The sequence below is a fragment of the Gobio gobio genome (assembly GCF_949357685.1).
Source record: "Gobio gobio genome assembly, chromosome: 8".
NCBI lineage: Eukaryota > Metazoa > Chordata > Actinopteri > Cypriniformes > Gobionidae > Gobio > Gobio gobio.
In genome coordinates this window covers 39,585,734-39,612,577 of record NC_137114.1, presented here as the reverse complement: position 1 = coordinate 39,612,577, position 26,844 = coordinate 39,585,734, and the positions used below count along the sequence as shown (strand labels likewise).

Sequence of the window (26,844 nt, the reverse complement as noted above, 5' to 3'; positions counted from 1 at the left end):
GTCCTTGTGTCATTGTGCACGGATAAGACAGTCAAATTCTTAGTCATGTAGTCAATATAACAGTGTACTCTGGAGGGATGTTCTGATGTAAACTATGGCTAAAGTTTTGATGACTATTGTAAATTGTAGGTTACACCTTAGTGTATGTGTGAGTTTGATTGTAAGAGACTGGACAAGATTCACATTTACGCTTTTACTGTTTGTACTGTAATTTGTTGACAGACCATGTCATTGCGATACAGAGAGAAAAAGACAGCACTGCATAGCACAAAGGAAAAAAAACTGAAAAACAAAAGTAGAAATATGAACGTCTAACGGAAATGTATAGAAATATGCTTGACATATTATGACAACTTGTTCAACCATTTTGCCTGTAAAGACTTATGCTATGAACTAATGCCTAAATGTTGTGGGGGGTGAGACTATTCAACAGAGACCCATTATAATACATTTTGATTAACATGACATAAGCAACTGATAATGTAGGAAACAGCAGAAAATTGTACATAATCATTTGCATGGATGTACACAAGCATTTGCAACTTGTTCAAAGAAATGAGAAACTGCTTTTTTGATGTGCACAAGTGACACAATGATGTGAGAATTGAACAGGTAGTTTTGAGAATTTCAATTCTGATCTGAGAAATGTACCAAAGCAACTGAGAAAAACTGTTATATACTAATGTTCTGCTCAAGAAACATGTATTATTAATACTGAATTAAGGAAACCTAAAACAAATTAAAGATTGAGTCTGTTAGTTGTAATAAGAATCAACCAATAGCACATAAAAATTGCTTGATCACACACCTAAAAAGCATATTTTGAGTTATTCTCTTAGCTTGCTGACATTACAATTATTGTCTTTAAAACTTTGTTCTGTTTTTTCCCCCCCAGCTGAATAGTTATGAAAGAGAGCGTCCTGCTGGGTATACACTTGTAACCCAATGATGTTGCCCTGTTTGGTTATCAATGAGGCCTTTGATTTTGCTCCCAGGGAGCCACTAAAGATCTTACTGCTGCTCTCTTTTACTGCACTGCCCTGAAAAGAGCAGAGGAGCAGAGAGAGAGAGAGAGAGAGAGAGAGAGAGAGAGAGAGAAATGCTTATTAGCATTCTAAGGAGGGGCTGAGTTAACAATGCAGTCAACAACAATAATTATAACCATTGTATAGTTCAATTCAAGAACAGCGCTGTAAATGTTGGCCTGTAATTCTTGTATTTTAACAATGCTAATGGCAAAAACACAAGTGCTAATATTGGTGAAATGACTTCAGATTAATGATGTTGAAAGTGGTGTATTTTGTGGTAGTGAAACAATAACATACTTAAATATTACCAATATTTTGCCGTTAATTACTTGACATTTTGAAGGAAGTTTTAATCATAAAATATCCCTCATGTGCATCTTTCAATCACAGGCAGTTGGGTTTTTTCTGTCAAGATCATTTTCAGTTCAAACATATAGCAATGAGCTGCCAATAAGCATATGGTAGGGAAGGACCGGATCTTTCTGATCTTTCTGGATCGCTTCCGAACAAGACTCAGAGGTCAACACAAGAGCAAGAAGGACACGCAGAGAACAGAGAGACGGGACAAAGGGACAGAAAATGGAAGTTACAAACTGAATGTAGCTGTGTGTTTAGTGGTCAGAAGAGAATGGGCACTACATCAACTCCAGCTGGGCCCAAAGGGTTTTAATGGGCAGGAGAACCCAGCAGGGGTCAGAGGTCAGGAGGCCAATCTCTGCCAGGGCTAATTGGTAACACTGTTTCAAACTGAGATCAAAATTAGCCTTTGAAGTTCTGAACTGTTTATTATACGTTTTGAAATATAGTTATGCTTAATTACATATTTACATTCATTTATATGTACTAAACATTATATATTATTATATATATTATTACATTATATATATATATATATATATATATATATATATATATATATATATATATATATATATATATATATATATATATATATATATATATATATATATATATATATATATATATATATATATATATATATATATTTACATAAAACTTATTTCATATACTTTTTTATATAAAACTTTATGTATACATAATATATATACAGTATATATTATATATATTTAAAGCATTTTTAAGCATGTGTGTGATAGATAGATAGATAGATAGATAGATAGATAGATAGATAGATAGATAGATAGATAGATAGATAGATAGATAGATAGATAGATAGATAGATAGATAGATAGATAGATAGATAGATAGATAGATAGATAGATAGATAGATAGATAGATAGATAGATAGATAGATAGATAGATAGATAGATAGATAGATAGATAGATAGATAGATAGATAGATAGATAGATAGATAGATCGATAGATAGATCGATAGATAGATAGTCATATGTATAATTTTCCAAAATGTTTATTTCTTTTAATAAATAATTGTTTTTCGGTATTAATTGTTATTCATAATATCCACTGTCTTCAAAAAAAGAAAAGAAGAAAAGAAAAAGGAATTCCCAAAGTTCATAAATTCAGTGAACGCACACAGTTCATAAATATCCAAAACATACAGTCAGTGAAATAAACCATAAACAGTTTAATGGCTCGACAGGTTGACAGCAGCTGGAAGTCCTGATGCAGAGAGGAATAAAAATGTCGTTATTAATCACTCATTGTTCTGCATCTATTAAGGGGAAGCACACAGCATTCAAACTACAATGATAGTCAAATCCTTACAGATTTTCATGACCCCACACACTCTGTGAAGGAATTGATCATTCCTGCCTGTGTGATCCTTTGGTAGTTTATCGGTCAGTTCTCTACACAGACCCACATAGAGGATTTTGGAATGAGAATAGATCCATTCGAGCCATTTGTGTCTAAATGGGAGTGAATAAATTCAGCCTTTCAGCTCTGAGACGAATCATACTGTAAAAGGCCGTCCTGACAGATAGCAGTGGCCACGCTGATGCTGGTGCGGGATCCGGTGATTTATGGTGATTGGTGGGATGCTCTGAGTCAGTTGTGGGTTAATGTTCACCTGGGTCACAGAGCCACTGCTGGAACCTGTCTGCATTCACATCAGGCCCTCTGACGAGGCTGGCCTCAAGCTAAACCCACTACTCTCAGTGGGGAAACAGCGTCCTTCACAGCTCCTCAATGGATCCTAATGGTAATGTAAGGTGGCTATTCAGAGAGCTGAATGGGCTTGGGTAGAAGAGAAATATCAATCTTGTCCAATGTATTAACAGAGACACCCCCCCACCTCCAGGGTGCCATTATTCAAATTAAAAATAATACAAATACTGTAACTATACTGTTTTACCCCTCCATTCAGTGGTTTTATTGACTGTATAATAACTAATAATCAAGTAAATGTGACATTAGTTATTAGCAATTCATTTGAATTTTTGTTTATTTTATAGCCTATTTATTTTCACAAAAAGCCTTGGCATAACCCAGTAGTTTCATCTAATTAAAAATAACAAATAATGTGGACAATTACAAAACTAATGTGAGGCAACAGTGTCCCACTCTTTTAACCATTTGAGGCACACAAAAATTATCTCACTTCCTGCCCTAAATAAATAAATAAATAATTTTGCATTTATCAAATAAATATATTTTGTACAAAACTAGCCCCTACTAAGCCAAATATAGGATTTATATTTAAATATATGTATTATTCAATTACTTTTTAATTTTATAAATATAGTCTGTTTATGGTTCATGTTTATTTAAAGTTTATTGCTCGAAATCACCAAGATCACACCAGGGTTATTATAATGAACTAAAATCAAAACCGTAAAAAAACTTTGAAATGAAATAAAATATATACAAAAGCCGAAAACTAATTTATTTCAGCTAGTTGCCAAGACAACATTTGATGTACTAAATAAAACATCCAAAAAAAGCTAAAAAAAAACAATTAAAAATGCCAAAACACAAATGACTTACATTTGAACTAAAATTAAAATGGTCAATATAAAATAAACACTGATTTGAAAAAAAAAAAAAAAAAAAAAAAAAATATATATATATATATATATATATATATCAATGATATTTAATTAACACTGAGCCACTCAAATATGATTTTTAAACTGTATTTAGTCACATTCCAAATTTTGATAACTGGGCAAATCTCGTATAAAATGAATGTTACACTTTAATTGGTAAAACTTTTTTTTTTTTAAATGTCCTTGTTACACATTACATGTATTTACTATAGTAATAACAGTAAATTATGCATAACTACATGCAATTAACCTTATCCATATTTGGACATGCATGAGAACCCTAACCCTATAAGTACATGTAGTTAATTAATATTACTCTAAATAATATTAATTAAATGTATAATTACAGTGTAACAATGACACATTGTAATAAAGTGTAACCTTAAGGTCAGGGTTAGGGCTTAGATTAGGGTTAGTTATTTGCAATTACACATAATTAACTACGGCATGTTAACAACGTCACCTTAAAATAAAGTATTACCAAAATTAAAATAGGAGAATGAAACAAAAAATTAAAATAAGCTATTAGAAAATGAAATAGAAAGTAGAAAAAGAAAGAAAAATTAGGCCCTATTATTTTGCCCTGTTCCTGAAGTGACGTTTAGCGCCCCCTGGGACAACCCAGAGCCCATTTACGATATCTGGGACAAATACTACAATGGCGCCATCGCCTGTGCAATTATAGGAACTGCAACCGGCGCAGGTGGTAGAACATGAGCAAAAACTGTGCTATTTACAAAACATTGTACGTATAAAAAATACAATACACAATACAACACAACACAATAACTTGAATTTAGGTGTACAAATTAAAAGTAAAATAAAAAAAAAAGTACGTTTTAAAAATAAATATTTTTTTACACTGTAAAATGAAACGTAAAACATGAGTATATAAAAAAAATATTGAAAATAAATGTAACCGATTCCAACCTCATCCAGAAGGTGACGCAGCTGAAGGTGTGACCCCGGAAGTGGCGCATGTCTCTTCTCAATGATGATGACGTCACTTCATTGAGCTGTTTAAGATGGCGCTTCGGCCCGGATCAGGGGGAGGCGGCAGGTACAGAATTTCATACTTTAACGCTTTGTTATTTGTTTTTCTCTACATGTACACGCCTTCTAAAGTCAGTATGTGTTAATCCGCGTGTCTGTTTGAAAATGCATCCTTTGGTCCCGCAGTTTCACTTTATTTAGGGGAACGTCTGCGGTGTTAATGGCTGATGCTGGTCAGCTGTGATGGTGATGTGACGTTTGTCATACTGCATCAGAATGACCATCCGTCACATTCATATTCGTTTCTTCTTCTTTGCGATTTTTTCTTTGCTATACACGTGAATACACAACGATATTGATGTCCAAACGTCATTACACCACTTGTCAGCCGACCGACTAACACCCAGTATGCATTATTTACTGACCGTGTGTCAAAACCTAGTGAACTGCCTACCTAGACAGCACTAAAATTAAAACTAAAAACAGTATTTTTGGTGTTCATGGGCGCTTGTTCGATCGTTCTATCCGTTGATGGTCCTAAAATTATATTCTATCGCAGTGTTTCCTACAGCTACAGGATTGTTCGCAGATACTGAAATGTTTTGCAGCCCTGCCCACCTTTCACTATACACACATATAGATAATACAAGTATTAAACATGCATATAAATGTATTTATAGTCATACTTTTTAATATTTTTTTCTCTTGCAAATGCTTTAACTTCACGTTGTTATATAAACAACCAGTCATTAATGAATGATACTGATTTAAGGTTGATATTAAAACTAAGCAATCATGTCTTGTTTCACCAACTAGAGATTACACAACCCTGTATGTATATTTATATAAAAGGCTAAACGGACATCTAGTGGCTACAGTATGGAATTCCAATTTGAATTTAATTTTTTTTAACATGTACAAGGAAAAAATACTTATAGTATATTCACTATGACTATATTAAAAAAGTATACACCATCTACATATTAGTCTGTTTTAAAATACGTGTTGCTCAAGGCCGTGATCTTTCTTAATTTCACTGACTGACCCTGCGTGTTAGCGGTGGCAGTTCCCCTTTGTGGGAACTCTTGTTCATTTCTATGTTTGACAGCTCGTTTTCTGCTAGAAACTTGCATACAAACTATGTAATTTTAAATCACAAACAAACACTCAATTTTAGCTAACATGATTTCCGTGCTAGTCGTACCTGCAAATGTTTAAGTTGGATGTTGAGTCCTTTGATAAAGAAAGCGTCTTCATAGATGGAAGGCATGGTTTACGCTATACAACTATGTTGTTTCCTTTTTCCTCTTTGAAAACAAAATACCTGTGAAATTTCTAGACATGAAAACTGTTTTCATACTTGGCCACAAGTCACTTCACTTCACTAATTAAACCATTGTAATCCTGAAAGGTATTTCTATGTTTACAAAATGTAACTGTATTCAGTTTACTTGTTTTTTTGACATAACGAATTACAGTTACCAATGTTTTGTATTCAGATTACGTAACAGCGCTATGTATGCCGTTACTCCCAAACCCTGCAGGTCACACAGAAGTCATTTTCTAACCAAGCAGCTTTTCTTTTCTTTTTTTACAATTTGAACCCAGTGGGAAATTTTTCACGATTGCGTAGATTCCTATTGAAATTGGAATTCGCCTGTGAAATTATTTTAAAGCTCCAGTCCGTAACTTTTGGTGCTCTAGCGGTTAATAAACACAACTGCATGTGTCTTGCGGAAGAACATTGTAGCTGGAGCTACTTCTCTCTGTTTATGTCCAAGCCTGCCACACGAGTCCTGAAAACTGAAGCCGACGCATCTCAATGGAAGCAGTATAAGTCATAAAGCCCGCCCCTCCATGAAATGTAATGTGATATAGACAAACTAAACAATCAAATTACACTTCAAATATTTTTTTTCCAAAGATAGTTTCTGTCATTTTAGGCTGTTTTTTTTTTATCATGCTGAATCTGATGCTAGTTCAAGTGTTCGTTCTTTAAATAAGTTGAGTTACTTGATGCTATAAAAACGGGGGTGTGATGTTATGATTGACAGCTGAGATTTACAGCTTCTCTGAGCGAAGTAGTCCCTGAGACACCAAGGGACATTTTTCGGGAACTTCGGGAGGAGATTGGAGCTTTAAATTGAATCTCTACATTTCCGTAACTGTATTTCACAAAAAGTTGTTGATTAGGGCAGGACCTGGATATCGCGGCTCAACTTCGTGCTCACTACTGCTCAGAATTGTGCTCCAAGTTGCTGTCTTTTTCTTTTTTTTTTTTTACAGTCTATGGCGAGTCACGCAACCAGTCTAAAATAGTCCCAATATAAACACTTATAGGTGTACCGTAGTGGTTCAGTATAAGACAAAAACACAGTTTTGAATACACGGATTCATGATATACTCACTCATTTATATACATTTAGTACATTTTGAACATAAAAGTTACAAACTGCAGCTTTAACAACAGTAAATGTGACTAAATGGTTAATTGCTGTTCAGTAAGTGAGTCAAATGTGTATTCAGTGGGTTAATTCAGTTAAGCATTCATAAGACTTTCTCAGTCTGGTAAATACTAATTCTATGAGTTTTTTCAGCGATAAAGAGAACCGGCTCATAAGAGTCATTTGTTCGTGAATCGGACTACATCGTTTGCGTTGTATGTTTGTTTTTGTTCAATCCAAAGCAGTGGAGGAATCACTCGGAGCGTTTTAATATTCTATTCAAAGTGTATATTCTGTCCAAAAATATTATTTCTTTGTTGATACCCAGAAATGTATGTTGAAATTTCAATTAATCCAAGATTCCAAAAAGTTGCAAATGCATCTGGAATTTGATTAGAATATTAATGATGTCCAAAAATCTGATTTGAAAGTGTTGTCTAGGTAGGCTGTTAACTAGGTTTTGTCATTGTCTTTGTAAGACCATCTGGCATGACCCGTTTATATATTCTACTGCCTATGCTTTTGAGGGGATATTCTTTGGCTGCTGCTAGCTGATGCCTACATGTCAGGTTCTGCGAGGTTTTGGTTCCTATCGAAGTGAAAGTGATTGGTAGACCAACCAGAGCCACCCTGACCAGCCTATGTTTGCAGATGAGACATCAGGTCTGTGATGTGGATCTGGTGACTTGACAGCTCTAATATATATTCATAGTTGCTGCTTTTCAGTTGACTGGATCAACATAGCATCACCCCCATGGGTGTCATTGAGCTTAAAAATATTGATATCAGGGCAGTAAGGCACTTTGAATGTACCGAAGTTTTTATAAAGTGGAGCACACAGCTGTCAGAAAGGATGGAAAGGCCAACTTCATGTTTTATTTACCTACAGGGCTTTAGTCTTTGCTGAACTGCTTGAATAATGAATGTCTAGTTTCAAACGGAGCAGCACCAGGTAATACTGATACCTGCCGTGAAACTAAATAACCACAGGGTTGTACATAGAGCTGCTTTATTTGGCAATATAATAAAAGTTCAACAGCATAAGTACAATTCAAATTGACAGGGAAGGACTTGGTGTGTTTTGCCAATTCTGTAAACGACTTTATGTAAATCCAAATGCTGTTTACCTTCTAAAGCTGTATATTAAAGGAGTAAATGATGCAAGAGTTATATTATGATGACAGGATTTAGTAGTTTGCAGAAGAAGCAGCTCCATGAGGTTAGATCCAGTCTGGTGGCTAAAGCTGTGATGGGCATCTTCCATATGGCGAGGCTCTCAAACATCTGCAGTGGAGGGCATAGGGAGTTTATTAGAACAGGTGTAACTGTATTGTTTCTGCCAACACCCTAAAAGATGCTTATCAGGTCTGAGAGTTCAGAAAAAAGACTGAAGACAGCAATGTCATAGATGCAATCTGTTATTCTGTGTGAAAGTCAGTCACTAAATAAATAAGCCTACCTGCACACCCTCACAGACCCAACACAAAGGTGTTTGAGGCGTTTGACAGTTCTCAAATTCCCGTATCGAGTTCCAGACGGTAAGAGCTGATTATCTGTGACAACTTAAAAAGGATTTAGGGGACTTTTATTTCTGAAGTTTATATCCCATTTAAAGTAGCCTATTGTTTGGTTAGAAAGATGGATTGAAATGCCATGAGGCAAGCTATGTTTATATCTCAAGTTTGCATTTGTTACGACTATCAGGTAGGTTTAGAGTAGGAAGTACTTTATTATCAAATACGATAGAGCATTAAAGTTTTAATTCAGAAATTCGGAAGAATGTTTGTAACCAAGCAGATCCCCCCCATTTGACTATCATATTTTTTTAATCTACCATGTTAGTCAATGGTAGTCAATACAAACATATACGTTTCGAACAACTTGAGAGTAAATTACACAATTTACATTTTTGCGTGAACTATCCCTTTAACTCTGTTTAATATGGTTAGACTTGAGAGAAAATATTGTGGCGTTAACTCTGTATATATACTATTATTAGGTAAATGGCTCTGGATAAAGTGTGAAGTGATAAAGACAGCCATTAATATGCTGTATCAAAAAGCTGCTGCTTGCATGTGTTTCTCAATGACAAAATCCTGTCAGAAAAGCTCATTCTCAGGTTTTGTGGGTAATATATGCTCATGGATGGATGGATGGATGTTGGCAGTAACGGTTTAAAATGGTGGATAGATGTGATCTCCCCACCCTGATGTCACAGCAGATCTCTCTTTGAATGTTAATCTGCCTTAATCCAGTGTGTTTTCTCTCTCTCCTCCCTCTGTTGTATCTCAGTCTCTGTGAGCGATGTAAAGCTGTGAGCCTGCAGGCAAACAGATGCAACGCAGACAGACAGATCGCTTTGTGCCAGAGACCCTCAGTGGAGAGTGTTAGCCCACATTTCAGACTGTTGGAAAAGCAAACAAAACTAGGCTAACTATTGATGAGTTACTTGTACGATCAAGACACCAAATATGGAATATTTTGGCTTCTTAATGCAACAAGAAATCTTTATTTTGAATGGTTTTTGAATTCTAAATAGTGTTTTTTGAATACTCTGGCTTTTTTTTTTTAAATAGACCATATGGTAATTGTATTACTTTTCTTTAAAGTACCTTTAAATAAGAATGATGTTCAAGTTATGGTTTCTAAAAAATACCATGGTATTACCATATGATAACGTCACTGTGACTGTACCATGCCATGGAATGGTGCTGAGAGTGGTTGTTATGGTGCTTAGCAAGTACTACAAATTTGTATTAAAGTTGAGCCATGAACTTTTAATATTGTAGGCTCTTCCTCTGATCATAACGATGTTTGTAAAATGCTACTTTATGCTTTCATTCCATGAGGAAAAGGAATTTGATTGTAATGTGTTCCTTAGCTGTGAAAACAATGTAATGGAGGGCCAACACTGGAATGACTTTGTATTCCACTGTGGGGCAATAACACAAAGAACCTTCCAGAATAATGGACTTCGGCTGTTTTCATAAATGTTTTCTCAGTTGAATGATTGATTGGTTGCTTATAGTCATCTCTTGAATGTGGAGAGTGATTGAGTAAAGACATTAGCTTGACACTGAAATTAGCTTCAGGGGCTTGAAATGGGTTGCCTGGTAAATGACTACAATATTGAATGTGCCTGTCTTTTCTGTTCTAGTTTTATGTACCCTGTAGGAGGAGGTATTGGACCACCGCAAGGTAAGAAGCTGACATTTTTGCCTGTATTGTACATCTGTCCACATCATTTTGTCTTTTATAAAATTTAAATTGACTTTTTCATGGTTTTAAATTTGTCATTAAAATGTCATTTTTAAACTGTTATTTAATGACAGGAATGATGCCCATGCAGCAGCAACAGCAGCAGGGCTTCCCCATGGTCCAGGTCATGCAGCCCAACATGCAAGGCATGATGGGAATGAATTTCGGTGCACAGATGCCTGGTGCCATGCCAATACAGGTCCGTTCTGTTTCTGACACGCTTTAGAAATGTCTAAGACATGCATAAACAATAAAAATATCGATGTCCTAAATATCTTTCCCCCATGTTTCTAGGGCGGGATGGCAATGGGTATGCAGACTCCCGGGATGCAGTTCATGGGTCAGCCTCAGTTCATGGGCATGAGGGGCCCGGGGCCACAGTTCCCTGCGGACATACAGAAGCAGATGGCGGAGGAGCATCAGTAAGGCTTTACATATTCATGCTGACGGAAAGATGTTTGCGCACCAGAACTCGTCTCTGATTAGTGTGTGTCTGTAGAAAACGTCTGGAGCAACAGCAGCGGATGCTGGAGGAGGATCGAAAGAGAAGACAGTTTGAGGAGCAGAAACAGAAACTACGTCTACTGAGCAGCGTCAAACCCAAAGTGAGCTAGTCAACATGACATAAAGGGCCCTATTTTAACGATCTGAGCACATGGTCTAAAGCGCAAGTACACTTAGGGCTTGACCGAATCCACTTGTTGGATCCAAATGGTCGTCTAAAAGGGTTGTCCCTATTCTCTTAATGAGTCATGGGTGTGTTTTGGGCATAACGTGCAATAAACCAATCAGAGTCTCATCTCCCATTCCCTTTAAAAGCCATTTGCACTTGCACCATGGCGGATTTGCTATTTGCGAGCGGAAAGACTGAACACATCTCCAGAGAGAAATCCTTTTATTTTTAATATTTAAAAATGTGTGTGTGCTGCTGCGCATCCCTGTGTGTGTAACAAGCAGAGTGTACATGCGTTGTGCACCCGCCTGTAGTCGCATATTACTAACGTGCTCTTTAAATAACACAAAAAATACTGCGCCGTTGACTTTAGACCAGGTTTCAGTAGGTCAAAGGCGCAGTCTATTTCAGTTGCCTCAAAATAGCAAAGCGCCAACAATGCGCCTGAACACACCTCGTTTTCAGACTAGCACGCCCGTGGGCGAACAGATGGGTGCAAATGCATTTGCTAATTAAACAACGTGGCGCTGGATGTGTAAATAACGGCGTCAGGCTGAAACTAGCAAAAAACACTTGCATCAGGCCTGCTTCCGCATTGTGCCAGGTGAATGATAGGGCCCAAAAAATTATCATATTTACTTTCTAAATAATTGAGCCTGTTGTGATTTATTAAATAATTGCCTGCTTGTTATTAATTAATCTAATCATGATTGTCCACTTTATTTCAATCATAATCACCAGTAGGAATATCACACTGTAGCCCAAGACTGGTTTTCCACTGAAGCTAAGCAGGGCTGAGCCTGGTTAGTCCCTGGATGGGAGACCAACTGGGAAAACTAGGTAGCTGCTGGTAGAGATGTTAGTGAGGCCAGCAGGGGGTGCTCACCCTGTGGTCTGTGTGGGTCCTAATGCCCCAGTATAATTGATGGGGACACTATACTGTAACAAGCACCGTCCTTTGGATGAGATGTTAAACCTTGAAAAAAAAAATGTGCCCATTGGCCCCTGTCCATCATGGCCTCCTATTCATCCCCATATATACAGTATATACGATTGGCTTCATCACTCTGTCTCCTCTCCACCAATCAGCTGGTGTGTGGTGAGCGTTCTGGCGCAATATGGCTGCCGTCGCATCATCCATGTGGATGCTGCACATTGGTGGTGGTTGAGGCGATTCCACCCTTCTATATGTAAAGCGCTTTGAGTGCCTAGAAAAGCGCTATATAAATGTAACAAATTATTATTATTATAAATTTAATCTAAATAAGGTATTTGATAGACAATATAGGTACCATAAAATGTTTATGAGAAGTTTGTCTTATTGTCTGTCTTCTTATCACTGTCTTATAATATACTTTTTCTTGCATATCATCTTCTCCGAACTTCTATTTTTGTGCAGACTGGGGAGAAGAGTCGTGACGATGCCTTAGAGGCCATCAAAGGAAATCTGGATGGGTTCAGCAGAGATGCCAAGATGCATCCAACACCATCTTCACAGTCTAAGAAACCAGGTACATCCAGTTACACGTTCTAGCTGCCTGACTGCCTTCAGGCCATTTGCTTTTTAAGTCCCTGCTCATGACGTCAAGGGTCCAGTGGTCCAGACAGCTTTTGACAAGGCCAGAGTGGCTGTCAAGAGCTGAAGGACATTTCCAGGGACACACACTGTTAAAGGGATAGTTCACCCGAAAAAATATAAATCCTGTCATAATTTGCACCCCCTCCGTTTCTTTCAAATCCCATGAGTTTTATTCCCCCCCTGTGGAACACACAAGGAGTATTTTGAAGAATTGTACTGGATGCTGTTTTCTGTGCTTTTCATACAGGTTTGAACTGTCATGAGGGTGGGTAAATAATGACAGAATTTTCATCCACTGAAGGCATTTCTACTCTCTCAACACAAACACACCACACCTTTTTTTTGTATTGAGCCAAACAGCTGTTTTCTTCCCCGCAGCCACCAGGAGGCCCTCCAGATTTGTCTATTGACTGTTTGCTGTTCCCTCACCCTCCATATAACACATTATCCTCCTTCTTCACACTCTTGCAGTTTCACCCCTCACACCTGCAGAAGAGCTTAATATCACTCAGTGTTTTTAGTTAACTGTTGTCACTGTTTCTTTAGTTTTGGGTCCAGGGTCCAAAATTAACTTTTTGAATTGGAAAAAATAAACTGGTCAAAAATATTTATCACGGGCTATTGCATTTCTGTTTAATGGCTTAATAGCCAATTAAAGTAAGAATTAAAAGTATAATTATAGCCAATTTTAAAGTAATAGTAAGATTATTTTGAATGTTTTTGAAAGACTCACCATGGCTGCATTCATTTGATCAAAATTACAGTAAAATGGTAATATTGTGAAATGTTATTTCAATTTAAAGTAACTTTAAATTTATTCATTTGATGGCTCTGTCTCTTTCAAACTATTTAATGCATCCTTGCTGATTAAATGTATTAATTTCTTAAAATAAAAATATTACAGACCCCAAACTTCTGAATGGTAGTGTATCTACAAAAAATGATTCTTATATAAACCTCTATTGGTTATTTTTGAAGTACAACATGTTAGAAGACACAACAGATGTTTTTTTTTTTTTGTAGAATGTTCTTGGATTTGAATTGCATGTGTCATCAGTCAGGTCAGATTGTCGTTCTTTATATTGGACTTAAACCATTTTTCAGTTTGTTGATATCAGCCAACTGGCAAGTAACTTTAAAAACTCACTAAAGCCAACCTTTGAGTTGACCTTGACTCGATTTGGTGTGAGCGTTCACATCCTGTTTTACATCGATAATGTGAACTTTTTGAGCAAAGCAGGATATTTAATGAAAAAAAAATTGGGCTGTAATTAATTGGTTTGTGAGAAGTGGCTGTTCCACAAGAGACTTTGCTAAAATAATGCTTAAATATCTATTTGGCTTTTGGATAACATTATCCATCAGCATGGATGGGCCTAAGTGATGTTAGCAGAAAAGGAAACACAAGCATTTTCTATGGAATAACGGTTAATTTGTTCAGACCAGAAATGAATGTCAAGTAAATAAATAGGATCAATTTTGATTTCATGTTGATATTAATTTGGCCCCTGCTAGTAGTTGTTTATACATTTTTCATTTAAATAACCTTTCTATGAAAAATCAATTGAAATGTAGTGAGTTTGTTTTTGTATATATAAACAGCAGCACCACACCTAATGGAATTAAGTACCTTCCTGTTGTTCTTTGTAAAACTCAAAGTTTCTCATTTTTTCAGTCTGTTGTGTGGTCATAACTCATGATGTGCGTTGTGTCTGTCTCACGCTCTTGTTTGATTTTTGCAGACTCATCGCCATCTCATACCTCTGTCACCTCTCACTCCCTTACTCCTGCTTTCCCCGATGACGACGATGAGTTTAGTGACTTTGTGCAGGGCCCAGTTGACGCCTCCTCCTCGTTCCCCTCTTCATCCCTCCCTCCATCCTCCCCTTCACTAAGAGCCGCTCCCGTTAGGGAGCCAGCATCTGGCCAGCATCCCCCTTCCTCTCCTGTCCCTCACACTGTCCCTTTATCTCTCTCTGTTTCACCTGTCATCCAACACTCTTCTGTCATCTCCAGCTCCCAATCTGCATTCCAAGGTAACGCCCCTCTCACATCCGCTCTTTTTCTATCATACCATCACTTGTTAGCACATGTACCCAGGGGTAAGATGCCATAACTACACAACTTAGTGTTTATGTTTCTCCATTGTAGCCCATTCAAAGTTTGTGGTCAGAAGGGTTATGTTTTTGAAGTCTCTTATTCTCACCAAGACATTTATTTGCTCAAAAATACAGTAAATCAGTCATATTGTGAACTATTATTACAAATATAAAATTATTTATTTCTATTTTAATATATTGTAAAAGGACCGAATGAATTATTTTGACCTGGTCCTTTTCAGTGAGTTAGTTGATTCCGTTCATAAATCAGTTCTAATATAGAACGATCATTCACATTTACAGCTCATGTACACATGTAATGTGTACCGTAAGTTGGGTTTGTATGCGCCAGCCAAGCAACTCTTATTGAGATGAATGTGAATGTTGACAGAGACCCTTCACCAGGTCTTTCAGACCTTTTTATTCATAAACGCTAGCTTGCTGTGTTCTTGACGTAGAGTCAAAAGTTTCTGTCGAGGTTTCTGATTCCGATATGATGGTCACCATCTGTGAGATTTGCACAGTGATTCTGACTCAACCGTCACCCTTCACCTCCCTTCAGTATTGTCAAATTGCAGATGGTGTCCCATATGCTCTTATCATTTAAGCTGAAGTTCTATCAGCACATGCACACTATGCCGATGGTGACAGTGCCCTGATAAGGCTCAGAGTGAAGCCTGCATGGAAGTGTGCGTTTGATTTAATATTACTGGTTCAATACAAGTTAAACTCTACTGACAGTATTTATGTCATTATGTATGTTACCACAGAAAATAATTTGATTTGGACTAGAGCTTATCACTGACTGTGGCTTAATATTTTGTACTGTTGATACTGTTGCCAGCCAATTATATCATGCCTAAAGGCCCCGATATACTCAAGGTGAAATTCTTCGCTTTGGGGTAAAACGAAGCTCGAAATACGTGACCAGCGATATACTATTAACAAACATCCCAATGCCGCCAACACTGCTGAGAGCGACATTTAGCTGAATATGTAAATATGTGCTGCATGCTTTCCTCTAAATATCACAATAAACACACAAAAATAATAAAACAGCAAGCATTTTTTAAAGAAAGCATTAGAAAAGCCTCTGATCATTGCAACGAGCACAAGTTCTGCAATTCAGGATGTCTGTCTCATTTCATCACGAGTACAACTTCATTTTCTACCCTAAAGTGGCTCTCCTAAAAACACACCTAAAGTGTGTTTATGATTTTACTCGTGGACGTCTGACCTCGACGGATTGAACTGAAGAAATGAACCTGAGGAGATTTCCATGTGAAAGAAGGCGGAGCCTCCACACACCTACCTATAATGTAATCTCCATGGATCAATGGTTGTATGAAGGTGCTTACCAGCTGGAGCAAACTTTTTTTTTTTCCGGTTCGCTTTGACAAGCCGTTTCGAACCCCCAAAAGGAACTTCGTTTTGACCTGATTTGATTCATAATGATGTCACATGAGTTTGTTCTTCGATTACGTTTGAAGTATATCAGGGCCTTAAATGTTTCCTGTTCCACCTTGGGCTTCGTGAAAGCGGTCAGTAATTAGAATAGTTAATGTAAAGGTAAATTTATTGTTATAAATAAGCTGTTGTCCCATTTACATTGGTTACTTACCTGGCTCACTTAGATGTTTATTCAAGTAAAGTGAAGTGGTTTAGTCATAATCGGTCATTATCTGTTCCAAAACCTCATGAGCTCTCTTAGGCAGCATCACATCTCTAATAGAAGTCATGTTTGGTACTCATGGTTAAAATATAAGCTACTACAGTTCAATATGGCCTCTGTCCCTAACTGATTCAGGCCCATCTCTGGAGGAGAAGATGTTTTCGTCATGCGATTTGACATCTGATAAGAAAGCCCAGGTTAGTTTTAAGCCATGGCAGGCTCTGTCTGAGCAGAGTCCCAGAGCTCAGGTCACAACCCAGTTTCACAGCAGCACCAGAGCCCGAAACTGGGCCCAAACTCAAGATGACTTCAATTCAGCCTTCATGACCGAGATGGCACCTGAGCCTCTCGCCACAGCTCAGTCTCCCCCTGTGGCAGACAGCCTGACCGCCCAGCCCTCTAGTGCCAGCGGTGAGAAAACATCTATGGTTTCAGTCCCGCCTCTTTTTCGAGCTTCTCAAAATTAACACCGCTTGCAGCTCGAGACTTCCTACCCTGCCTCTGTTTGCTAATCATGAGATGTGCTTGGTTTAGAGGGGCTGATTTCTTATCTTGTTCTTGTTATAAAAATCTTAATGTGATTTATACCTAACAGCTCTTAATGAATATATAAGTAACCAAATCCTTCATCTTACTTCGGCTGTCTATGCTTATGCAAAGCCAAGGCATTAAACTGGAGAAAATGCATGGGCCTAGATGCTTTACCTTTGAAGACAATGTGCTCTTGAGCATGAAATATGTTCAAAGACGAATGGGAAAGTAGAATCGGATAAAGATGACTTAATGAAAATCTCTACTGGATGACGAAATCTTCTGAAAATCTTCTACCTGCAGAACTTCTTTCTGTCCTTGACATCTTATTAATGGTGCGCGTTATTACAAATAAATATGCGCATGTGCGTGATTTAACTCGTATGTTCTGGGCTTCATCTATTAACACGGGGTGGTATATATATATATATTTTCCCACTTCTATGTGATTTTTTCCCATCTGCACTATTCCTTATATTCCAATTTCCCCGTAATGATGATTCTGGATTATTCAGGGTTACATTAATCCAGGAGTGTACAATCCTGCTCCTGGGGGGGCTATCTTTATGCAGAGTTTAGCTTCTACACTCTTGCTGGACGTTTCTGGTAATCCTTGATTAGCCTTTTCAGGTGTGTTTATGTAGGATTGGTGCTACTTGGTAGGTAGGTGGCCCTCTGGGATTAGGATTGGATACTCCTAGTTTAGTCTGTTAGCTAGGCCCACTGGTTTCGTTAAGGGGGGACCTGTTGGATGTTTCACTACTGATGATCCATAGTTGGAGACTTAATGGCTGTAGCCACTTTTTAACTGTTTGCTTTTTTTAATTTACTTCACCACAGGACAGTTTTAGCATAGTGTACACATTGGCAATGCAAATAAGGAAATGAGTGCAGGGTTCCCACGCTTCTTGAAAGTACTTGAAAGTTCTTGAATTTCAGACACATGGATTCAAGGCCTGGAAAGTACTTGAAAACAAACATAGGTCCTTGAAAGTGATTGAATTAAGTGTGAACTATATTTTGTTAGAGTAGCATGGTGCTATTACAAAAATTGGCCTTCATGCGCTGCCAAAGCCTGAACAAAACAGCGTTACGGGAGGAAGCTTTTTCATTATATCTCTGCTGTTCCATAAGTGCCATCAGTGATTTTATTGTCGCCCGAATCCAGAATGTCAGTGTTTTTCTCCCACCTCCCGCGTAAAAATCCCCCGGGCCAAATGACCTAGTGTTTTAGCCAAACACCAAGGTCGTGTGTGGTAATTGAATTGCCATCCGAATCCACATCTCTGAGTTTTCAAGATGAGATCACTTAAAAATTCACTGTTTATATCTAAAAAATCACAATATACCTTTTTGACCACTGCAGGCCACCATACGGTTGCGCTTTGCTGTAATTTGGATGCATTTTAAAGATCTAGACTTTTATTACTGAAAAGTGTTTACAAGAGCAATATTTCATCACCGCTCAAAAAATAAAAAGAAGAAAAGCACGTAAACATTTGAAATGGGCCGTTATTACGGTAGTGATTATATATCTTAAATATAATATGTGCAGGTCTTAAAAGCCTTCAAATGGATTTTTAAAAAGGTACATGTACAGGTGATTAAATAAATAATTTAGCATATTTTTAATGCCTAACAATTAACTTGTCCATATCTTTTCATTTAATTGGAAAATTCATGTATACAATATTATCTCTATATTTTGATGTTTTAATGAAGTAATGATTTATAAAAAAGAAAACAAAAACTAGTGTGAAATAAATGTTAAAAGCAGGAATAAGAGCTGCAAACAGCATCTCTCGTTAAAACTCGCTTGCTCTTGTACACCAGCCTCTTTCCTCATTGGATTTTGTAAAATTGGAAATTTTTCCTCATTGGAAATTGTATTTTAGTTGTCAGTATAAGCCTTAGCGTTACTGCATTAATGATAGACACGGGTATAGTAGGTATTTGATATATTGGCAGTAACACACCCACCTTTATCTTATTTATTGTGCTTGATTTAAAACAAAAGGTGCTTTTAAAAGTCCTTGAATCTGGTGTTCATGAAAGAGTGGGAACCCTGTGAGTGTCAATGGTAGTACAGAGCAAAACTCTATTCTTCATATGTTTTGTCAATCTGTTTGCCCTGCAAACCCACCTGCTCTTGGCTCAAGACAACAGAGCTGACGGCAGAAGCAGTGGGAGTCTTTAGTGTATCTGTGCATGGCGTCAGTAGTATATCCGTGCTGGGCTTTGCAGACAGCAGGTGTGGGGAATTCTAACTGTGCAATAATCACTTGGGATATATGCTTGAGCAATCACTCTTAGCTTAATTGTCCACAAACAACATCTCACTGTCTCCATGTCCATCACAAACAGGCGTAGGCGTCTACCCCCAACAAGAAATGCAACCCATGGTGCCAGCCTGGTTGTACAATGACTCGCTCATCCCAGGTATAAGCTCTTGATATCATTGGTTTTTGTGTCATTTTGTGGTTTTGCCTGGATAAGTTTTGTATCCCAGTATCTAATGCCAAATGGTTGCTCTTCACAGAGTTGTTCAAGAAGGTCCTTGACTTCACCATGACACCAAACGGCATTGACACAGCCAAACTCTACCCAATTCTGATCTCGTCGGGTCTGCCACGGGAAGCACTCGGACAAATCTGGGCCTTGGCCAACCGAACCACACCTGGCAAGCTGACCAAGGAAGAGCTGTACACCGTACTGGCTTTGATTGGAGTAGCCCAGGTAACACCTTCAGTCTCAAAGTCCACATTTTCAAAAATTGCATGTGTGCATACCCTGTTCGGTTGAACTTGAGGTTTGGGGATCTCCTTATCTTCCCTTGGTACCCTTGCGAGCTACGGTCCCTTGAATAGATACTGTTGCTTTTTCAGTAACTCAAGGGATCCTTCTAGTAATAATGCATTTGTTATGCTAATTTAAAAGCTCAATGAGGAGCCACTCTTCCAGCGCCTCTGTTTTGAAGAGCAATAAAAAAGGAAAGGCTCTGGAGGATGCCAGCAATTGCATTGAAAATGGAAGTTGACTTCAATGAATATTTTAGGCAAACAAATCAGACGGCCTCTAGGCAGAGGGAGAAATAGACATCGGGATGGAGAAGGCGGTCGATTGTCTGACAGCCCTGCTTTTAATTTTGTCTCCCTGATGAAAGACGTGCTGTAAATTCACCATTCCCTTACGAGGCGTGTTGAAGCGCTCTTGTCTAATACCTCACTAAATCATTGTTATGTGTAGGGAGAATATCAGCTTTAATTGAGTGTTTTATGTTTATAGCAGTGCCTTATACCTCAGCTTAATGACTGTCAGTAATCAGCGTTTATCAGTCGGCACTCAAAGATCTGTGCTGCTTGTTATCATTGACGATATCATGCTGCTTTAACGCTTCTTTTTATAGTTATTTGGCTAACAAGGGTGGTAGGGTGTACTGCAGGACTCTTTAACTCCTGTCCTGCAGGGCCAGTGTCCTGCAGGCGTATACCAATCACAAATGAACTCACTTGTTCGTAATTTCAAATAATTCTGAACACCATGGTTAGTTTGTTTGGTTAGGACAAAAATCAACAATCTTATGTCAGATTGTTTGATTCAGATCATGCTGTTGACAGCTTGTAGGAGCAGTTACACTGCATAACATTTCTAGCACTACCAGAACTACTTAAGTAATTAATTAGTCTGTCATTCTTAAAGGTGCAATAGGTAATTGTCTACAGATCATTTTTTACTTGCTATCCTGATAGCAATCATTATGTTAAGCGGTCTAAATGTATTTATAAATGTATATCATCTGTGGTAGGCATAGGGCCATAAAATGTTCGCTCAATCATTGCATTCGGTCCGGATAAAAGGATAGCGTGTGTTTGCATACCGCTGCACAGCCTGTTCACACAGACATCATACTTCATTAGCATGTTCACATGCTCTGTGTAGACAGATCAAGAATGGCAGGCTAACGGTTGTTTATGTTTGTTATGGTACTTTGTTTGCTAGTACTGTTACTCGCTGTACTGTAAAGTTTTCTCACCAGTGAAAGACACAATGTAATCCAATATCGTTCATGTGTTTTGGCAATTTGCAGGGAGGGTGGGATTGTTTGCTTTCAATGCTAGCAGGTGAAAGTTAGCATTTTCCTAGATCACCTATTGCACCTTTACCCCCCCCCCCCCCCCCCCCCCCCCATAGATAGCAATGTTATCACCACTTTCAAGGCCCAGAAAGGTAGTAAAGACTTTGTTTAGATAGTCCAGGTTAATATAGTCCAGTCCATGACTCCCCCATGAACCTTTTGCCTTGCGTACCTGGGGCCTCATTTATAAAACTTTGCGTAGGATTTGCGTCAGAAGTGGCGTACGGATGAAACCTAGGACGTGCGTACGCACAGAAATATTCAGATTTATAAAACCGTGCGCACGCACATCCTACGCAGTTTTCCCTTAATAAATCACAATCAATTCTAAATGTAGCGCAGCTTTTGCGGCTTCATGTCACGCCCATAGTTGCCCATAAATAGTCCGTGAAACGGCCACAAGTTAATATTCATCGATTGCGAAATCATGGCAAATACAGAGAGGAAATCAAAAAAACGTAACTTCACTCAATGTGAAGTAGAAGTTATCGTTGGCGAGGTGGAAAAGAGGAGAAAAATGTTTTTTGGAGGGCAGTGTGGGCATTACTAATGCCAAAAAGGCACTTGAGGTGCAAAAGGTTTCAGACGCCTAAATACTGTAGCCTCACAACCTCGGACCGTGGCCGAAATAAAAAAAGAAATGGTCGGACATCAAAGTCGAGGCAAAAAAGCGTCTAGCGCTCCATCGTCAGAGTGTGTCTGCCACGGGTGGGGGAAAGGGGACACCGGAGCGGACCCCTCTTGATGAGAGACTGGCGGCAATTATTGGGGAATCCCTATTAATCCCTATCCCTATTATCTACGTGGAAATGGAAAATTTCAGTGCAAGTTCAGTGCAAATGTAATTTCTTGCAGCTTTCTGAATGGTTGAGACATACGTCATATGTTATTTTATCGAAAATAAAACAAACTAAAGGCATTTGCATGAGTACCATGATTCCGTAGCTGATGAAGAAATTTTTACTATGAAAACAACTTTCCCCAGTGGACAATTAATACATCTATCTATCTATTTATCTATATATCTCCCTAATTATCTATCTATCTGTCTATCTAATTGCATCTATATCTGCTCCGCCAGACGGACACATTGACGATAATATCAGTTTTGTACATTATTTCGTTCTGTTTACCATATTATTTATGAGGATGAATTGCATAACATGCCAATATTATTGCAGAACATATTTCACTTCTTTTTTTTTTTGCATTTCTGTTGTAATTTTCGTTTGATTTTGTTTGTTTTACACTGCAGATCGATCAAACGGGTGTTCGTGTAGGCTGTTAATTGTAAGACTTGCTTTGTGAAGTCTTGGTGTTCTTTATGAGAGGCAGTAGTGGCTATTGCCATTTCTTTTACACAACGGTCTACAGTTTCACACACTTTCACGTGTTTCTTCCATCTGCCGACGGTGTCGCCATTTCTCATTTCACCCGTTTTTGTGCGTATGCCTGGGTCAGAGCTTGCGTGAAGGACCGCACATTTTACCCATCAAGTTTGCTTTTTATAAATACCAATTATTGCGTTGAGAGCGGCGTACGCCACTTTTGTGCGTACGCAATGTTTATAAATGAGGCCCCTGAAATTTTTCTTGGATGACCAAATTGAGGCCAAGTCATACAACGTGAACTTGGTTTAAGCTACTTTGAATTACTTAAACTCCTTTGATATATATTATGATTGTATTCTCTAGAGTGGTCTTACAGTCATGAGTTTGGACATCCTGAGTCAGTTCCCCTCCCCGCCTGTGCCCAATCTACCCGCCATGGCTATGGCCATTAATGTTGTCCTGCCTCAGCACCAGCAGCCCATCATGACCCAGCCACCCGTGTCCATGGCCATGCCTGTCGCCGCGCCACCAGTCATGGGAATGACCCCGAACCCGCCTGCACAACAATCTGCCAGCTTCATCACCAACTTCCCTCCAGTTCAGGTAAACATCAGACACTTTATTACAGAAAATAACTGTGCTGTCATCGCACAACTGATTTATTGTTTCATTGGTTTACTTCAGGCTACCAAGCCTGATGACGATGATTTCCAAGACTTCCAGGAAGCCCCTAAAGCCGGAGCTGGAGATGACTCATTCACAGATTTCCAAGGAGAGACAGGGGGAGCGTTCCCCAGCATGAAATCATCATCCCAGAGCTGGTACGATCGCCGCTTTTCATCAAGCTACTTTCTTATTATGTGGTAAATTGTTGCATCCCTGTGAAAGCATATTTTATACAGTACGCAATGCAAACTGCTTAGAGAAATGCATCATAAAACAGCATCCTGTCATCTCTCTTAAGTAGTTTATGATATAATTTTTGTATGCTTTGTTGATTCCTCCAGACTCTGTTTGCTCATCTGGAGCATGGAATAGCTCTCTGCTTTGTAATGGTTTGTAATAACCCACCCGGCGCATCAATTAAACCCCCGCTATCTTTTTTAACGAACCCATTTCAATGGACAGCTGATAATCTCATCCCATTTTATTTCTATTCACATCTGCATGATTTTATGCTCCCAGGGTAAAGACGGTGAAAGGCAATTATGGAAAGCAGGGAGTGAGTGGTTGGAAAGTGTCTTCGCTGAGTGCCGCGGCCTTCACCGGTCGATCAGCCTCACTAAGCACAAAGGATCCTTTGTTTTAGAAGAATATTTTGGCGCTTGGATGTGTCAGATCGCTCGCTAATTAAATCAGTGGAAATGAGAAGTGGTGAGAATAATACAGAAAATGAGGGTGAGAGCATGGGTGTTTTCCTGTGCTGGGAATAACGCTCTGTTATGAGGGAAGTGATCCAAGACGGAGAGAAGGGGAAGGCAGAACCAGACTTTTGGTTAGAAGAAAACTTGAGCTGAATTTCAAGTTTAATATTTTTATTACACACTGAAAGTACATACTTTCGACTGAAGATGGAAAAGTAGCTTGGTGGTGTCAGTAAATTTTGCAGAAAATATTTAAATATTAAGCCTTGAGTGTTTTCAACATTGAAGGAATGTTTCTTGTGCACCAAATCATAATATTATAATTATTTCTGAAGGATCATGTGACACTGAAGACTGGATATGCAGTTCTTTCAAAAATTCTTTTGAACTGTAATATACATGCCTTTCAGATTTGAGATGTACTATCACTGAATTGTCTTGATATTAGACAGACACTAATATCACAAACTGCTTGCATTCGTGTGTAAACATTAGCATCTAGCTAAATGTATTTCTTTTAAATTCACTTTCAAGGATGAATTTCCCACCATCCTTCTACAAGTGAAAAATGTTGAAAATCGAATGGACATAGTGCGTCTGATCAACTTTGACATCCTAAGCCACTTTCCCCAGGAACTAGGGACTTTGGGGTGTTCAGGAACTTTCGGGGTGGGATTTGTGTGATGAACATGCTGAATTCACGCAACATTTTTTAAAAAGTTTTTTTTTAAAGTCTGGTGCGGTGCGAGCAGAAGAGTTATTTGCTATTCGAATCAACAATGGAGTTTAAAAAATATGACCGATGGATCGGCAACGAGGTTCAGGCTTTATTATGCTTATATGCGGAGGACAAAATCCAGCAGGTACCAGAAAGCATGCATAGTTCTATGTCACCGGACTAATCTTCACGGTACTTTAGACCGTGATCGAAACAAAGACAGCAAGGGGTCTGGGGGAAAAACGTTCCTGGGACAAATTGTTCCGGGTAATTTTGGTGGAAACGCGGCTCTATTTTCAACTTGTTTTGATTGAGGACACACTAAATCCTTGTCTGGCATACTTTGTAGCAGGCATAGTATGCACATTAGGATTGTGCCTCAGACTTCGTGTTTAGTCTACATTTAACAGTATCAAAGAACAATAATCTCAAAACTAAATATAATGTTTTGGCTTGTAAACTTCTTTTAAACTCTTTGTAGCTTGTAAAAGCACTTTGATTGACTTTGTTTGGATTGACTTGTGTATGTTTTGTCTGCTTCGTACAGCGTTCCTGCCATGCTGACTCCAGTGTCAGGGTCTTCATCCTCCTCCTCCTCTGATAAATATGCAGTGTTCAAACAGCTGTCAGTGGAGCAGCAGCCTGCAGAGCCCACAGCTCCTGTCTCCGGTAAAACACACACACACACATCCAGCTCTATACACCTCATTAGCCCTTTGAGGAAGGCAGATCTCTCAGAAGACTGCTGCCATATCGGTTTAACTTTAAAGACAGATTCTTTTGTCTAAATGCATTTGAGAGAAGACTTCGAATTACTGTGTGGCTCACAGACGTGTTCTGCATAAATTTCTCCTCCTATTTATCACCTTCTCCCAGCTCCTGCTATCATTATTATAGTCTTGCACTGGCATTGTTTACTGTGTTTTCTCCTTTGTTCCAGATTCGGGCGACAAATACAGTGTTTTCAGAGAGCTTGAGCAGCCTTCAGACAGAAAACCAGTTGGTAAGCAGATGCATGTTTGACACACAGCATTGTATACAACCCAGATCTGCATTCACAAGTTATTTTTAATACAATTTCACCAGCCTATAGTGTTTAGATTCCTGAAGGGCTCCAAACACTGATGTAGGCATGTGTGTGCGTGTCCCTGTCTCACTAGAGCAGAATCCAGTGGGGACAGCTCTGAGGGAGCCAGTAAGTCAATGGTTGCAGTGATCTCTTCTCCAAATTGCCCATTCTGTTCTGAACTCTCTCTGCCTTTGATTCATTCTGTAGACCACTGCTGAAGTGGATAAGTTTGTCATCTGCGTGTCATTCACTTCTAGTGGTCGGTCAAAATGGGTTTTTCCATTGGCCCATATTGAGAGGGCATGGTGGCTAATGACTGATATAATGCCAGTATTTATGATAAAATGTAAATATACCCAAAATTACATTGTTTAACATTTATTTCACACAATGTTGGCCTGGTTAGATTAAGCCAGCATTAGTGACTAACCTTTATAAATGTGCCTCAGTAACATTACTGGTGTGAATCTTGAGACAAAACAATGTATTTTAATATAAGTCAGTGCAAGTTGAAACAGCTCAAACATGCATTTTAGTTTGTGAAACCGGGGATAATATTAGAATATAGCAAATGTACATTAGGCATTGACAAGGCTGTCATAGAGGTGGGTGATATGACCAAAAAAAACAACTGTTTAGTTCACTTAAGACATAACTGATTTATGCTTAAGATCGAAATTTTGGATTAAAATTAAATGTATTTGACCGTTCAAGTGCAAAAAGTTGTGAAATAGAATTGAATTCGTAAACGCAATCTGTTGTGCAAGTATCACATTATAGATAACACAGATACTTTATATCGCCACCACAATATGCTGTATATTGTCATATTGCCCAGCCCTAGGCTGTCAGTAGATTTTGTAAGTAACTCGAGGCAAAGATACCGCTTCTGTTAATCGGCCAAGCGGGGCAATCTCAAAATGGCCTAATATTTCTCTGATGAATTGGTCTGCACTTGT

General features: G+C 38.4%; 1 protein-coding gene across 1 annotated transcript in view; it reads left to right on the top strand.

The window, feature by feature from the left end:
• The first annotated feature begins 5,009 nt into the window (after positions 1 to 5,009).
• synrg (synergin, gamma) overlaps positions 5,010 to 26,844 on the top strand; it is a 55,509-nt gene continuing 33,674 nt past the window's right edge. Inside the window, exons 1-14 of the mRNA XM_079823346.1 lie at positions 5,010 to 5,079; positions 10,614 to 10,654; positions 10,789 to 10,913; positions 11,009 to 11,136; positions 11,214 to 11,319; positions 12,787 to 12,898; positions 14,709 to 15,002; positions 16,873 to 17,148; positions 19,633 to 19,707; positions 19,808 to 20,004; positions 23,098 to 23,337; positions 23,419 to 23,555; positions 25,364 to 25,485; positions 25,757 to 25,819. Of these exons, the coding sequence (XP_079679472.1) occupies positions 5,045 to 5,079; positions 10,614 to 10,654; positions 10,789 to 10,913; positions 11,009 to 11,136; positions 11,214 to 11,319; positions 12,787 to 12,898; positions 14,709 to 15,002; positions 16,873 to 17,148; positions 19,633 to 19,707; positions 19,808 to 20,004; positions 23,098 to 23,337; positions 23,419 to 23,555; positions 25,364 to 25,485; positions 25,757 to 25,819 (1,951 nt within the window). The 5' untranslated portion in view covers positions 5,010 to 5,044. The remainder of the gene's footprint in view (positions 5,080 to 10,613; positions 10,655 to 10,788; positions 10,914 to 11,008; positions 11,137 to 11,213; positions 11,320 to 12,786; positions 12,899 to 14,708; positions 15,003 to 16,872; positions 17,149 to 19,632; positions 19,708 to 19,807; positions 20,005 to 23,097; positions 23,338 to 23,418; positions 23,556 to 25,363; positions 25,486 to 25,756; positions 25,820 to 26,844) is intronic.